Source organism: Gymnogyps californianus, chromosome 1 (genome assembly GCF_018139145.2).
Source record: "Gymnogyps californianus isolate 813 chromosome 1, ASM1813914v2, whole genome shotgun sequence".
Lineage (NCBI taxonomy): Eukaryota > Metazoa > Chordata > Aves > Accipitriformes > Cathartidae > Gymnogyps > Gymnogyps californianus.
Window position 1 is genome coordinate 88,534,134 of NC_059471.1, and position 13,867 is coordinate 88,548,000.

At 36.9% G+C, this 13,867-nt stretch overlaps 1 protein-coding gene across 5 annotated transcripts in view; it reads left to right on the plus strand.

Moving 5' to 3' along the window:
* POLA1 (DNA polymerase alpha 1, catalytic subunit) overlaps positions 1-13,867 on the plus strand; it is a 207,725-nt gene that overhangs the window by 21,050 nt on the left and 172,808 nt on the right. For all 5 annotated transcript variants that reach the window (XM_050905507.1, XM_050905517.1, XM_050905524.1 and 2 more), the window contains 10 exons: positions 1,174-1,248; positions 2,535-2,673; positions 5,724-5,881; positions 7,217-7,301; positions 8,092-8,153; positions 8,901-8,990; positions 10,621-10,737; positions 11,621-11,796; positions 12,212-12,341; positions 12,682-12,801. In XM_050905507.1, the coding sequence (XP_050761464.1) occupies positions 1,174-1,248; positions 2,535-2,673; positions 5,724-5,881; positions 7,217-7,301; positions 8,092-8,153; positions 8,901-8,990; positions 10,621-10,737; positions 11,621-11,796; positions 12,212-12,341; positions 12,682-12,801 (1,152 nt within the window). The remainder of the gene's footprint in view (positions 1-1,173; positions 1,249-2,534; positions 2,674-5,723; positions 5,882-7,216; positions 7,302-8,091; positions 8,154-8,900; positions 8,991-10,620; positions 10,738-11,620; positions 11,797-12,211; positions 12,342-12,681; positions 12,802-13,867) is intronic.

The following is a 13,867-nucleotide window of genomic DNA, read 5'->3' on the forward strand; positions in this document are numbered from 1 at the left end:
GTCCCTCCCCCTTATGCAGCCCTGGTGAGACACGTGTGGAGTGCTGCATTCAGCTGAGCTCCCTGGTAAGAGAAAGGTGTGCACATACTGGAGCAATTCCAGCACAGAACCGCAAAGATAATTACAGGGCCTGGAGCATCTGTCATGTGAGGAGAGGCTGAGAGACCTGGGACTGCTCAGCCTGGAGAAGAGAAAGTTTGGGGTGAGAGATTGGTGGTGCGAATCTTATCATTGTGTATATACATCTGATGGGCAGGAGTAAAGGTGACTCTGGCAGACTCTTCTTATTGGTGCCCAATGGAGGACAACAGCAATAGGTACCATTTGAAACACATGAAATTTATCAGAACATAAACCACTTTTTTACTGTAAGGGAGGTCAGGCACTGGCACAGGTTGGCCAGAGAGGCTGTGGAGTCTCCATCCTAGGGGATGTTCAAAACCTAACTGGAGAGGGCCCTGAGCAACTCGCTCTAGCTGACCCAGCTCTGAGCAGGTGGCTGGACTAGACAATCTCTGGAAATGCCTTTCCATCTCAGCCGTGTTGTGATTTTGTGGTGGTCTGCAACCACCAATTCTCATGAGTATGTCTGAAGCCTGTGAATTTACAGAACGTTTCTGAGTTTCCTTGGCTATTAAGCTTGTATGTTTTTTGTTTTGTAATGGTTAGTGTCGTGGTTTAACCCCAGCCGGCAGCTAAGCACCACGCAGCTGCTCGCTCACTGCCCCCCCCCCCCCCTGGGATGGGGGAGAGAATCAGGAAAAAAAACTCGTGAGTTGAGATAAAGACAGTTTAATAGGACAGAAAGGAATGAAAAACAATGATAATGATAATAATAATATGACAATAGCAATACTAAAAGAATTAAACTATACAAAGTAAGTGGTGCACAATGCAATTGCTCACCACTCGTTGACCGATATATATACTTGTAAGTCAATTCTGTAGAAACTCTTCGTGCTAAGAAAACCTAAAGGGATTAAATACAGGTACTAAAACATTCTTACTATCTTTAGATGGTTATAATGAGTTGCAGAATTGCTAATATATGATCAAGCCCATGATATTTGAGATGCGTCTTTTAGCTGGCCTTTATTTCATTAGCTTTCTTATTGGATGGAATGAATATTCAGTTGGGAGGTATTGAAAAAATAATATCTTTGTTTTATATAGAAAGTGGAAAAATATTACGCTTTTGAGATCCCGGATGTTCCAGCAAAATCTGAGTACTTAGAAGTTAAATATTCGGTGAGTATAATTAATCTGATGAAAGACCGTAACTTGCTTTCTTACCTAATTAAGAATTTTATGATTTTACAAAAAAAAAAATAAAAAAAAAAAAAAATTGCAGGATTTGATCTTTAGTAGCCAGTGGCTGTACCTCTGTTGCAATGTGTAGTTAGTTGCTCATTGTCTTGTAATTTAAAAAAAAAGAGGTTAATACCTAAGCTTGTGGCCTTTTTTGTTATCATTTGGTTGTTGGTCCATTTTGTTATCGTGTTGGTTAGTCCTTAACAAAAACAGTTCATTAGCGGGTAACCTATAACATTGATTTGTTAGCGTAAGCCCTATTTGTGTAAATAAAGCATGAGGGGAAAAAATACTTCCTACAACTACTGCATTCCTCCTACCTTCTCCCCCAGTTATAATTTGCTTATTGATTTACAACAATCTGTATTCTCAATTATCCTGCTTTATTTTTTATTGGCTTGCCACTGAATCAACTAATCAGCCAAACAACCCTTTAGCTATACTGGATCGGGGCCCAAAGTACTGTAAGATGTTTTAAATTAATTACTACCCTTAAATGTTTTGTTGAATCCATGTCCAGAATATAGCTGATATCTCTGCTTATATGGCTCTTGCAAATAGCAGCTGAGAAAGACTTTTGTTGAACAGCTGTAAAATTGAGCAGCAAAGATGGAAAAAAATACCCATGAGAACATCAGTAGCTATTCTTCATTAGCAAAAATATTTGATTTGGTTTCAAATGTAAGAGATTCAGCAGTCTTGAACCTATTGGGTCAGTTGCTGGGATAATGCCTTTTTAAACCCTTTTTTTATACTAGTTCTAGGTGCAAAAGCAGCATGCCATAGAGATTTGCTAGCTGTCTCAAATTTTTCTTTAGCTGTGCAGAAACACTTTATCCAGTCTTTGTATGACAGACAAGATTAAAGCTGTAACTAATTAAGTTTACAACATGAGCATGCTCTGTATTAAAATGGTCATTGAACATTGTTGTAGTCTTGGCTGATGATAATATTTCTGTCTTATATCCAGTATGGATGAAGAACTTTTGCTTCAGTGCATTTTTACATTACTGTCCTGATTTTGTTATGCACCTATTTAAGTCAAGTCAATAGTGTAATTTCTTCAATTATTGTAAGGTGTTATGGGTTAAGGTTTTGCTTGTGGGAAATTACAGTGATTTCAGGTATTGTGTAGTTTTGTTAAGGTACTGTCTGAATATAGTGTGTCAACCTTGAAGACTTTTGTGGGGTGAAATGACTCACTGCTTTCTGTTACTTGTTAGGCTGAATGCCCTCGGCTTCCCCAAGATCTGAAAGGACAAACATTTTCACATGTATTTGGAACTAACACCTCTAGCCTGGAACTTCTCTTGTTGAGTAGGAAGATCAAAGGACCATGCTGGCTGGAAATAAAAAATCCACGTATGGTGATTTGCATGTGAAATACTTGGTTACTGGAAAACATACAATAATGATAGATCAGGGGAGGAGGGGAAATTTAAGTTGTACTGATGAATCACCATTTTGTAAATTAACCTTGCAATTTATCTGTGTAATTTTCATTATCTAGTACAAATTGTAAATTATTCTTCCTTTTCTGAGTGAGAGCTCTATCCATATAAAGTTGCACACTGTACAGATGAGATTATAACTTTGAATGGCAGTGAGAGGGAACTATGCAGTGCCTAGCAGCTACTCTTCGGTGCATACCCTAAAGCCACGTATACTGAGCTACAGTTAGTTTCCTAGAAATTTATTCCTCTTTCTTCTCTTGATAACTTAAGATTCGTGTTTTTTCTGCAAATGTATCTTTTTAAGAACAAACTGCTGCTAGGTGGCTTTTTTGTTTGTGTGCTAGGTTTTTTTTTTTCTGGCACTTATAAAAGTTTGTGGTGCAGAGTTTTTTTTAGTTTGAAATCCTTTCCGCCTCATGAGTGGCATGCACCACTTACAGGTGGTTATACCGCCTTATTTTGTCTTGGTTAGAGCCCTTTATTCAATGTGTGCTGCATATTCCCAAGAACGTAGGGAAGTCGATCGTACTGGACAAAAGCTACATCTATTAGTGCAATCTCCTTGGGGCACTTCAAATGTAGAATTGACAGTATGAATGCTGACACCAGGAGGATTCTCCTTTACAGCACCTCACTCAGTCACTGAGAAAGCGGATACCAATAAGGATTTTGAGCTGGAATAGACAAGACAAATCCCTGACTGCCAAAAGATGAATTAGCTGTGATGGGTTTTCCACCAGACATTGGCAAGCATCAGTGTACTTCCTGGCACTGATTTTAAAGGCCTAAGAGTGGTTATTCATCTGCACTCTTTGCCCAAGAATTGACCTTGTATTTCTTTGGCATTTTCTTTCTTCACCTGAAAAGAGTCCAGAGCTGTTTTGTTCCTCATATCCAGCATGACAAATGCTATGGCAATGATAACCACCAGTTCAGGCAGGATTCAATTTTACTTAATGCTGATGTGCGTTATCTCCCCTTAAAACTACCCTGCCTGAGTTCAGATACTGATTCCACACCAGAGTTAAATGGTAATCTAACAGAGCTCTTTTTTCCCCACTCCTACATCTCTCTTACAGCCTTCAGGATCCAGAGAGAGTCCATATCTTGGTACCAGAATTGCTCATTTCAAAATTGTGGCATGCCCACTCTGTTGAAAACTGTCTGTTAAGCTGGCTAGTTATATTTATGCAAATTTCTGTAGTCGTTGCACTGGATTTTGTGCCCCAAAGCTGGGGTTTTGGGATTTTTTGTTTTGGTTTGGTTTTGGGGGGTTTGTTTGTTTGGTTTTGGTTTTTTGGGGGGAGGGGGGTGTAGTTTATCAGAAGGTTCTTGCTTTCTTGTGTAGCTTCCCTTCCACACTTCCCACAGAGGGTCTTAGGGATAAAGAGTATACCTGAAAGTATTAGAATAAGCAAGTCTCAAACCATTTGTTCAGACTTATACAACTTCTTCAAAAACTGTCATCACTATTGATAATGAAGCTGCGTTTGCAGTTTGAGTATCAGTGCTAGATAGCACCAGAGCTTTTCTAGAGCAGTGGTCTCCAAACGTGTCAGATTGCGCACCCCTGTCAGTAAAAAATTGAGCATGTACCCCCAATATATAGATATTTATTTATAAATTATATAAATGTACTATTGTACTAATATATTATGTACATTATAAAATAAAACACAAAAATAGAAATTAAAAAAGGATGAGGTATGTGAAATAAACACTTTTTGAAGTATTTATTTTATTTATTAATGGTACAAAAAATTTTCTTCCCACACCCCAGTGGATTGTCTTATGCACCGCTTGGGGTGTATGCACCCCACTTTGGAGACCACTGCTCTATAGAGTGCTAGTTGAAGCTCTGAGTGTTAAGATATTGGAGATCAAATTAAAAAAGGTGTTAAGCAATTGATTGCCTGTCTTCCTTTGGAGAGATCATCAGTGTTTTATAAATGAAGATATTTTACTCAGTTACTGGTTTGCATTTAGAGCAAGGATAATGACAGAAGGTAAAATATGTGGGTTTCCAGAGAGGGATCAAATAATTTTGCAGGGAGTAAGATAACTAGGTCTACCAACAGCTGTCTTCAAAAGGTTAATCCGTCAGAAATGTAACCTCTCCTTCTTACTGCGTGTAGTGAGTTACCTCATCAGCATCTTTTGTGAATGATACCTTTTTTTTTAAAGCAAGTGAAGAATTACAGACCAAAAAATTCTCAAATGATAATGGGTGGTGAGCATGTCTTTTTTTCTCCATCTATCTATATAATTTTTTAGCTCTTGTACACTTTATGTCTAAATAGCTTTCTGTGGTCTCTCTTACATTTTAGGATAGCTTATACTACCAGGGTAGGATGTCTTATGACATCCCCCACTTCCTTATTTCCATAATTGTGTTTCTGAAGGACTATATCTAAATGAATTAATTATCTGGTGCATTTCAGTCAGTCATATGTTCTTGTTCTCATTCGATTAAAATTCCTTTGATTAGCACTCTGGCTGCCTTTTCTGTAGCGTTTGAGAAATTTCTGAGTATTCTTTCATTTCACTTGTATTAATTTAATTTTTATGAAGACTTCTCCCTTTGGACTGACTACAAGATTAGATGCTAAGAGGTGGTATATTAATTTAGGTGGAGTTATGCTCACTTGGCTTATACCTTTCTCTACTATGACTCTGTATAAAGCTGCCTGAAGTATTTTTTTGTATTACACATCTTCCTGACCTCGATACAAATCTTCCCTCTCTTCTTTGGTGTTAAAGAGCCCCTGGTGTGACTAGGCTTCTGACTCGGGAGTCAGGGCCCAGGGAGTTAGCAAAAATTGGGCAGGATTAGTCTGGATCTTGGACTATCCCACGAGGGCAAAACATTAAAAGGACGTGCTGTGTGCAACAGTGTCATTAGAGAAGCCGTACCTGCGTTTCCCAGAAGAATGAAGGTGTTTTGTGTTGTTTCCTCAGAGCTTTCAAATCAGTCGGTCAGCTGGTGTAAGGTGGAGGCTGTGGCCATGAAGCCTGGCTTGGTGAATGTGACTAAAGATCTTTCTCCTCCTCCTCCTCTCGTGGTCATGTCCTTCAGCATGAAGACCACTCAGAACCCAAAGACTCACCAGAATGAGGTAAGTAATCTGCTCTCATTTTTGGTTTGGTTTGGTTTCATTCTTTGGCGTATACTAAAAATTTTCTAAGGCTTGGAAGAGCTTCACCTGATAAAACATGTCTAAATATATTTACTGTTGAATAAACTTTCTGTGCTGTGGGCTTTTCAAAGAAATTTTTACTGTGGTCTCACCAGCATGAGAACTGTGGGTTCAGGGGGCCTGTTTGGTGAGAATATTTACTGTGACAGCGGATCCTGCGTACTTTTTCAAGCCTTCTATTTTGTCTGTTGTGCATAATAGTTATAAATGGGACTGTCCCAGAACAGCTGTTAATGGATTATTATTATTTTTTTGGTAGAGCTAATAGTAGGTTCTAGGTAAAATGACCAGGTTTTTCTGCTGATAAAACTAATTTTGAAATAGAATGAGAATTTGGTCTAAATCTTATAGCACCTACTATTCTGCTGTGAGATCTTTCCTTTTCTCAGAAAGGAGGAGAGATGTAGGTAGCCACTCCAAGTTGTGGACTGCAGACGACAATGTGTAGTTAGGCAAGTTTATCTGTTTTTTAACATGTCTCCCTAGCTTAGGAAGAGATTTAGTATTCACTAATAGGATAGGGTAGGATAATTGTTTCTGGTTAATTGAATGGAAGAAAAATTAGGCTGGCAAATTTTTCAAGCAGAATTAGTCCTGTTGGTGAAGTTAAAATTTTTTTGGGAGGAGTATGGGAAATTCCTGGTTTCTAGCCAACGTCATGAGACATATGCAAGGTACCAACAGGACTCTGCTTGCCAAGATGTTTCTAAAGCCTGTCTGCTTTGTCTTCTGTTGGGTTTTCCTGACCAGTGTTTGAGGAGCCAGGACATCCTGCCAGCAAAGCAAGTAGAAGCATCAGTAAAGCTAATAGCTTCTGAACACTAAAACCTCTTGGCTTCTTGGCAGTCTTGACTGCTTGCTCATGGGCAGCCCTTCTGGGGTCAAGGCTTCTCTGCATGTCCTGCCCTGCTCACATCTCCCCTGCACTTCGTAGGGAATCCTTTAAACTGTGGGATCTGTTCAGATTCAGAATAAAATTTGATAAAAGCAGAGTTTTCAAAAATTAATTATTTCTCCTCTCAAATTTCTGAGATGATAATTTAGGAGTAGGTGCTGCTTTATTTTACTTGAGATCAATTGGTAGCTTTCCTTCTTTTTAACTATTTATAGTTGGAATTCATTTTAAAAAGATCTTTTGTAGAAACAAGAGAAAAGAGATGAGGAAACTTAAAAAAAAAAAAAAAGGAGGCAAGAAATGGGTATTGATAGTAGTCATGTTTATGAAGTTGTGTGTTCTGTATCTCCTTCGTATAGATAGTGGCTGTTGCAGCTCTGATTCATCAGAAATTCCCTTTGGATAAGGCTCCACCTCAGCCTCCTTTTCAGACACACTTTTGTGGTATGTACTTGGAACAGTTTATGAGTAGAAAAATAATTCCTTTGGAGTTTTTATTTTGTTGTTGTGTTTTTTGGTTGTGGGTTGGTTTTTTGTTTGTTTGGTTTGGGTTTTTTTACTTCATTCTGTCACTCCAACAATAATGGCTTAGAATAGGTAAGTGACAAAGTTTCAACTCCCAGGCAGGCTTTTCTCGCTACTTTTAACTTCACTGGTTACTGACTTTTTATTGAAGACTTTATTGAAAAAAATCTTAGTTTGAGATGATGCGAGGTAACCCTGCTTTATACAGTTTCCTATCATTTTTTTTAGTTTTACTTCATCATTTGTTCTCTTGGATTGCTTTCTTCACCCATTCATTTAGACCATTTATTTACTGTCACGTAGTTATTTTTCAGTTCAGTTCTTCTGAACATAATTAAAAAAATAAACGTCACGTTTATTTATAAACAAGTTTTCTTAGGAAAAGAAAATGTCTTGCAGCAGTGTCATTATAGTAAGATCAGCTAAACCTTGAGATTCAAGTGAAGAGTGTTGAATGCTTGTGAGAGGAAGTTCTTCAGAAGCTGTGAACCATAGTTTTAATCTTCAATGATAACCTCAGATATGGCTGATTAAAATTGTTTAATACTTTACTAATTACTGGGTTATCTTAAAGACAAGTATTCACATAAGGCTAGCTTTTTAGAATTAGAGGTTAGTTTTCCTTAGCTCCCTTTGTTGTGGATGGGTGCTTACGGGGAGGGTATAATTAAGAACTTGCATGTAAGAACAAATATAATTTCTTTTGCAGTTGTTTCCAAACCGAACGATTGCATTTTTCCGTATGACTTCAAAGAAGCTATTAAAAAGAAGGTAATTTCATTTTGTTAGCCTTCTGATTTTAGTACCTTTTAAAATGTGAACTTCATGTTGCTGTGGGTGAGTTGTGCAAGAGAACTATTCAAAGGAATGGCATGATTATTTCGTTAGTTTTCCACTCTGCGAACCTAAATCCAGGTTTTTATTCTGTGTTGCTTGTAAAAACAGAGGTTTGTGCTCTGTGTGATTCAGTACTGTTGCTAGTTGTACTCATAAAATAGATGGAGTGTTAGACAAGAGAGTTGGAAAGGTTTTGCAAAGAGGCTAAAATTGTGATTCGTTTTCATTATACTTGACTATGTACTCGTAGTAAACTGGGAGAATTTGTTTCTTCTTTCCTTGGAGATTAAAGTCTGTCAAAATTTAGAAGACATCCTTTCTAAAGGGCACTGGGAGAGCTGGCAGAATAATAAAGTAACCTATTTTTGTTTTTCCTCTGTTTCTGTGTGATCATAAGCCTGTGAGTGAAGGATGCACATGGAGCATTTTCCTGGTGTGCTTGATTCTTAGGAGGCTCTTAAAATATCACTAGACACCTGCATACAAAAGCAAAATGGAAAAAAGCCTCTGAGAAAAGCTTTCTATGTCTATGGGAGTGAGAACAAAAAGCCGTGAATTATGGAAGGAAAGGGAGAACTCTGTGGTGCTTTATTATTGTCTTGTAACTAGTAGGGGAGAGGAGATGTTTCCATTTTAAACTTATTGGGTCATTGAAATCAGGTGCTCTCTTGCTCCTTTTAGAATGCTAAAATAGAAATTGCTGCAACAGAGAGAACACTGCTGGGATTTTTCCTTGCGAAGATTCACAAAATTGACCCTGATGTTGTTGTGGTGAGTAGTTCTGAGACTTTGAGAGTTAAATTAAAGCATATTGTCAGTTGGTCAGCTTTGTTCTTTTTCTTTTGTCCCCTTATAGGTTTTTTAATGTTTGTCTTAGACTGCCTTATGAATTGAATTTGCTTATAAGACAGCAGGTATACTTTGATACAAAGACGATACAGAATTTTCCCTGACAGCATTTTATACATCCTATTATTTCCCATAATATCTGAAATAGGCAGTATTTCCATAGTACCTGAAACAAGTATTTTTTTTCTTTACTCAGGAAGACAAAACACAACAAAAAAACCCCTTATGATTTTCTAGAAAAATGGGAACTCTTGGTATACTTAAGAGTCTGTTTCAGGTCAGATGCTCATATAATTTGTGTCACCATTTAGATTGTGTTTATGCTGTAAATCAAAATGATAACCTGTACAAATCCACAGGATCTAAGCGAAGTTTTGTAATAAGTATTCTTATGTTTTCTATTGTATTGGCAGCTGAGGATTTATTATAATTACTAATTTTCTTTTTTTGTTATGTTTAATTAATGTACAGTCCTGACTTTAGTGAAATTTTAAAGACAATTTGAAGTTGGTTATAAATCTCAGGTTGGTTATATACAACCTCTTATTCTTCTGTAGGTAAATACAAATAATTAAGTGGTGGGAATAGGATGAAATGAGCAATCAGATTCCTGATGTTTTCAGCTCACTGCGGCTGGTATCCGGTATTTGCCCTGCGAGCTGAGCTTCCTGGTGGTTATGGGAAGAAATGAGGGCAAACACTGCAGCCAATGGTTTTAAATTGAAGATGCCAGTAGTAGGGCTGTGAGAGCTCTGATCCTAAAAACAGCAGAGCTGTGTTAGCACAGTTTAATTTGCACCTGGTTTAATTAGTGCTGTTGAAAAAACAAGCTATATTAATATAGGTAGGACCCCTCTACTATGGCTGTAAAGCTGCAGATGATTTTAAGGAGCTTTTTCTATAGCACAGTATTGCACTACACAGATGTACCTGATATGGTGAACCTGCAGTTCCTGGTGACTGACTGATCCACATAGGCTCATGTTTATCAGGGCAGCCTTTTGCTTTCAGCTGAGGTTACAGACCAGTGTCATCAATGTCCTTAGCATTATTTAAACTTTGCAAATATTGCTGGGGTACTTTGATATGTAAATATTGGTTGTGAGGTCTTCTTGTCCAGATTTAACAGCTATGCCTGTTGTAGTATCAAAGGAAAAAAATTACATTATTTTGATGTCAATATTGACGCTTTCATGGATGGAGAGAAAAGGAATTACTCATAGCTAAGTTTACTTGCTGTATAAAGAATGTTGGGTTTTTTTCTAGAAAGCTCTAAATCCTAATCTCTGGTATCAAAGCATAAAGCTGAATTGTGTGTGCTATGAGCCAGTTATAGAGCTGATTTTGGTATTCTGCTGAACAGCATTGTTAGTGTTAAGACTAATGAGTGCTGTTGATGAACGTTCTCTTAGAAAGTGCTTTCTGTGAGAGAGATAATGCCATCAATTAGTTGGGAAAAAACACAAAGGGCAAAGGAGTACTGAGTGTGTGAAAGTAAGTCTTTCAATTTGCATTTGTTGTAACCTTTTTTTGTTATTTTTTCTGCTGCAAGGGTCATAATATTTATGGATTTGATCTGGAAGTGCTGCTTCAAAGAATTAATGTGTGCAAAGTCCCTCACTGGTCCAAGATAGGTCGACTGAGGAGGTCCAATATGCCAAAGCTTGGGGTAATAAGATTGCTCAAGTCTTTTAAGCCCCTTTATGTTGCATGTGATTAAAAATGAATTAATTTTGCTGAGGAATTGTAAATGTGACACTGATGTATTTTGACTGTTGGTCATGCTGAATTTCATGTGTCCCAGATCAGAAATCATGAGTGTTTATGTGACTTTTATTACAGTAATAAGCTAAACTAATTTTCAAGTTAGGCTAATTTAGTTTACATATCTCAACTAGATGATGGTAATGACAGATTAATTGCAATAGTCTTTACTGTAACAGTCTTTGTCTGCTATAACTGTAAAATGAGAAAATGTAATTTGGATTGATTGGTGAATCATCCCATAGAGAGCTGCTAAATTAATAATTCTGTAGTTCTTAGTACGTATTTGTTCAGGGGACAATGTGTGAGGCCTGGAGTATTGAAGTGTTGAACGTGGCCTTGTTCTTACCTGTTCCTGTCCTTCCTAAAGGCCAAGATGAGTATTTGTGTGTGGTTTGTTCTGTGACTTTTTCGTTGCTGTTAGTACAAAAAAATATCCTCGGAGGAAAAACAAAATCCACACCCATGTTCTTGTTGGGACTATTCTAATTATTAAAGAAAAAAAAATGCATGACAGTTTTAAGAATTAAGATCTAACTAGTAATGAGAGTTACGTATCTACTACTTAATATCCACATATACTGAAAGATACCATAGATTCCTTTAGGGCATAATTATAAAGCTTGAGTATTAGTGGTATTCAGTAGAGTATTTAGAGTACTAGAGTATTTAGTGACCAACTGACTTGACTGAATCCTATAAGCATGTATTTTGGATAGATGTTCTTTGTTAATGTTTGCATGTTTCATTTTGTTTGGGTTTTACTCTGCTTGTGTGATATGGTTAAGGGTCGAGGAGGGTTTGCTGAAAGGAATGCTGCCTGTGGTCGAATGATCTGTGACGTAGAAATTTCTGCTAAAGAACTAATCCGTTGCAAAAGTTACCATTTGTCTGAACTGGTCCGTCAGATTTTGAAAACAGAGAGGATAACAGTTCTACCAGAGGAAATTCGAAATATGTACAGGTATGTTGCTGATTCATGGTTTTAATCCTTCACTGGAAAGTAGAGGAGCTAGTTTCCCACTATACAATTTCAAGCTTGCTTATTTGATTTGTCATGGAGATGCTGACTTAGCATACTGGTATTTGAAAAGTAAAGTATTATCTTAACAGTATTTTATAATGTTTCAAGCTGCTTGTGAGTGGTGGCTTATTATGTGCAAAGCAAATTGATTTGTGAGAGCATTGGTTTAGATACACTAATAGAATATGCAAGCTTGAGTTTTGGGAGGTTTTTTCGATTAAAAGAGCTTGCTATATAATTCAGCACTGGTGTGCTACAGATACCATGTGTTCCATACAGCATATAGGTCTAAACTACTACAGAGTACAAAGGAGTCTGATTTTACTTTACTAGGCCATCCCCCTTCTTTTCCCAGTGATTCTCCTCGCTTAATGTTCATGCTGGAAAACACCTGGACAGATGCCAAGTTCATTCTCCAGATCATGTGTGAGCTGAATGTTCTGCCACTGGCCCTTCAAATAACAAACATCTCTGGGAATGTCATGGTACATTTTTATTACTTCCTCCCCACCCCGGTTGTCCCGTAAAAACAGTTCCATGTTTTCTGTGTTTGATTTGCTAGTTTTAATTTGTAAACACTAATTGAGAATATATGATGCTGTAAATTTGTTGCTATGATGAGTGTGAGAGTTTGATGATCCAGTTAAGTAATAATGTAAAACTTCCATAAAAATATCACATTTGAGTTTTGTGCATGGTGATGATACAGAATAGTAGTAATGCTAGGTGAACTTATAAATAGTTGAAGAATGTTGCTTAGTCTATTTTTGTATGTCAGTGTTTTCTGTGCTCTGCTTTGAATTCTTTTTTTGCCCCTCTCTATAGTCAAGGACAATGATGGGCGGACGATCTGAACGTAATGAGTTCTTGCTGCTTCATGCATTTCATGAAAAAGACTACATAGTGCCGGACAAACAAGTTTTTAAAAAGCCTCTGCAGAAGCTGGTGGGTCCAGTTTTTCTCTTTCCAAGAATTTTTATTAAAAAGAAAAAAAAACATTCCATCTTTTGCATATTAGTGTTCTGTGAGAGCACGGAAAACCCAAACATAGCCAGTTTTAGATATAACTTAATGTTACAGCTTATGCTTAATTGTGTTGAGTTGATAATGGAGAAATGTATGGTTTGAAGGGACAGTGTAACACCTTTTCCATTGTATCACAGATCTATGGAAACTCAGTTGCTCTTTTAGTTTAAAATTGAAATAAGCTAAGTACTTGGCTTTGTAGGGAAATAGTAAAGAAGAAGATAGTCTGTGTTGCTTAATAGATGCACATTGGCCGTACAGTTATTTTGCTGATGAACAGTATTTCAAATATAATTTGTAAGGTGGGTGATTTGAGAATGTAGGTAAAATATCCAAGAATATTAAAAAATAAAAATCTTTTGGATAATATCAGTTTAAATATATTTATAGAAACATCTATATGATTGTTAGTAAACAAATGAAAATTTGACAATGTATTTGTATTTCACTATATTTTGCTTTTTAGTTTTACTTTTAAATAAGTTCAACAGCAAATTCCAAAGCAATAAGATCTGTTGATTGTATTGTTGCATCAAAGCAGTGCTGGAATTTTAAATGATTCAGAATAGCATTGGACAACTGGGAGAAAAATTCTTACTACAACAAAACAAATAGCAAAATACTCTTCAAGTCAATAATAATGTTTTTATTTGTTTCATTAAAGCCCAGCCATTGTATTTCCAAAAACTACTTTTTAATGGGGCAGTAATACTTCTGGGTCATGAGTTGATTTTTTTTCCTAGTGGTGACTTTTACAGCCATCCAGAAAATGCATACTAGCACTACGTTGAATGATTACAACTCCTTAAGGTCTTTGTAATCTCTTGTTAGCAGTTTGTTCCTATAGGAGTTGGTTTGATTGCTGTTTTGACATGTAGAGAGCTTTAATAAGGATCATGATGAAAACACCATGTTTTGCATGTATTTTAAAAGGAACTCTGTGCACTGGCTCCCAATTTCATACTTGATTTGCCAAAAATAACTC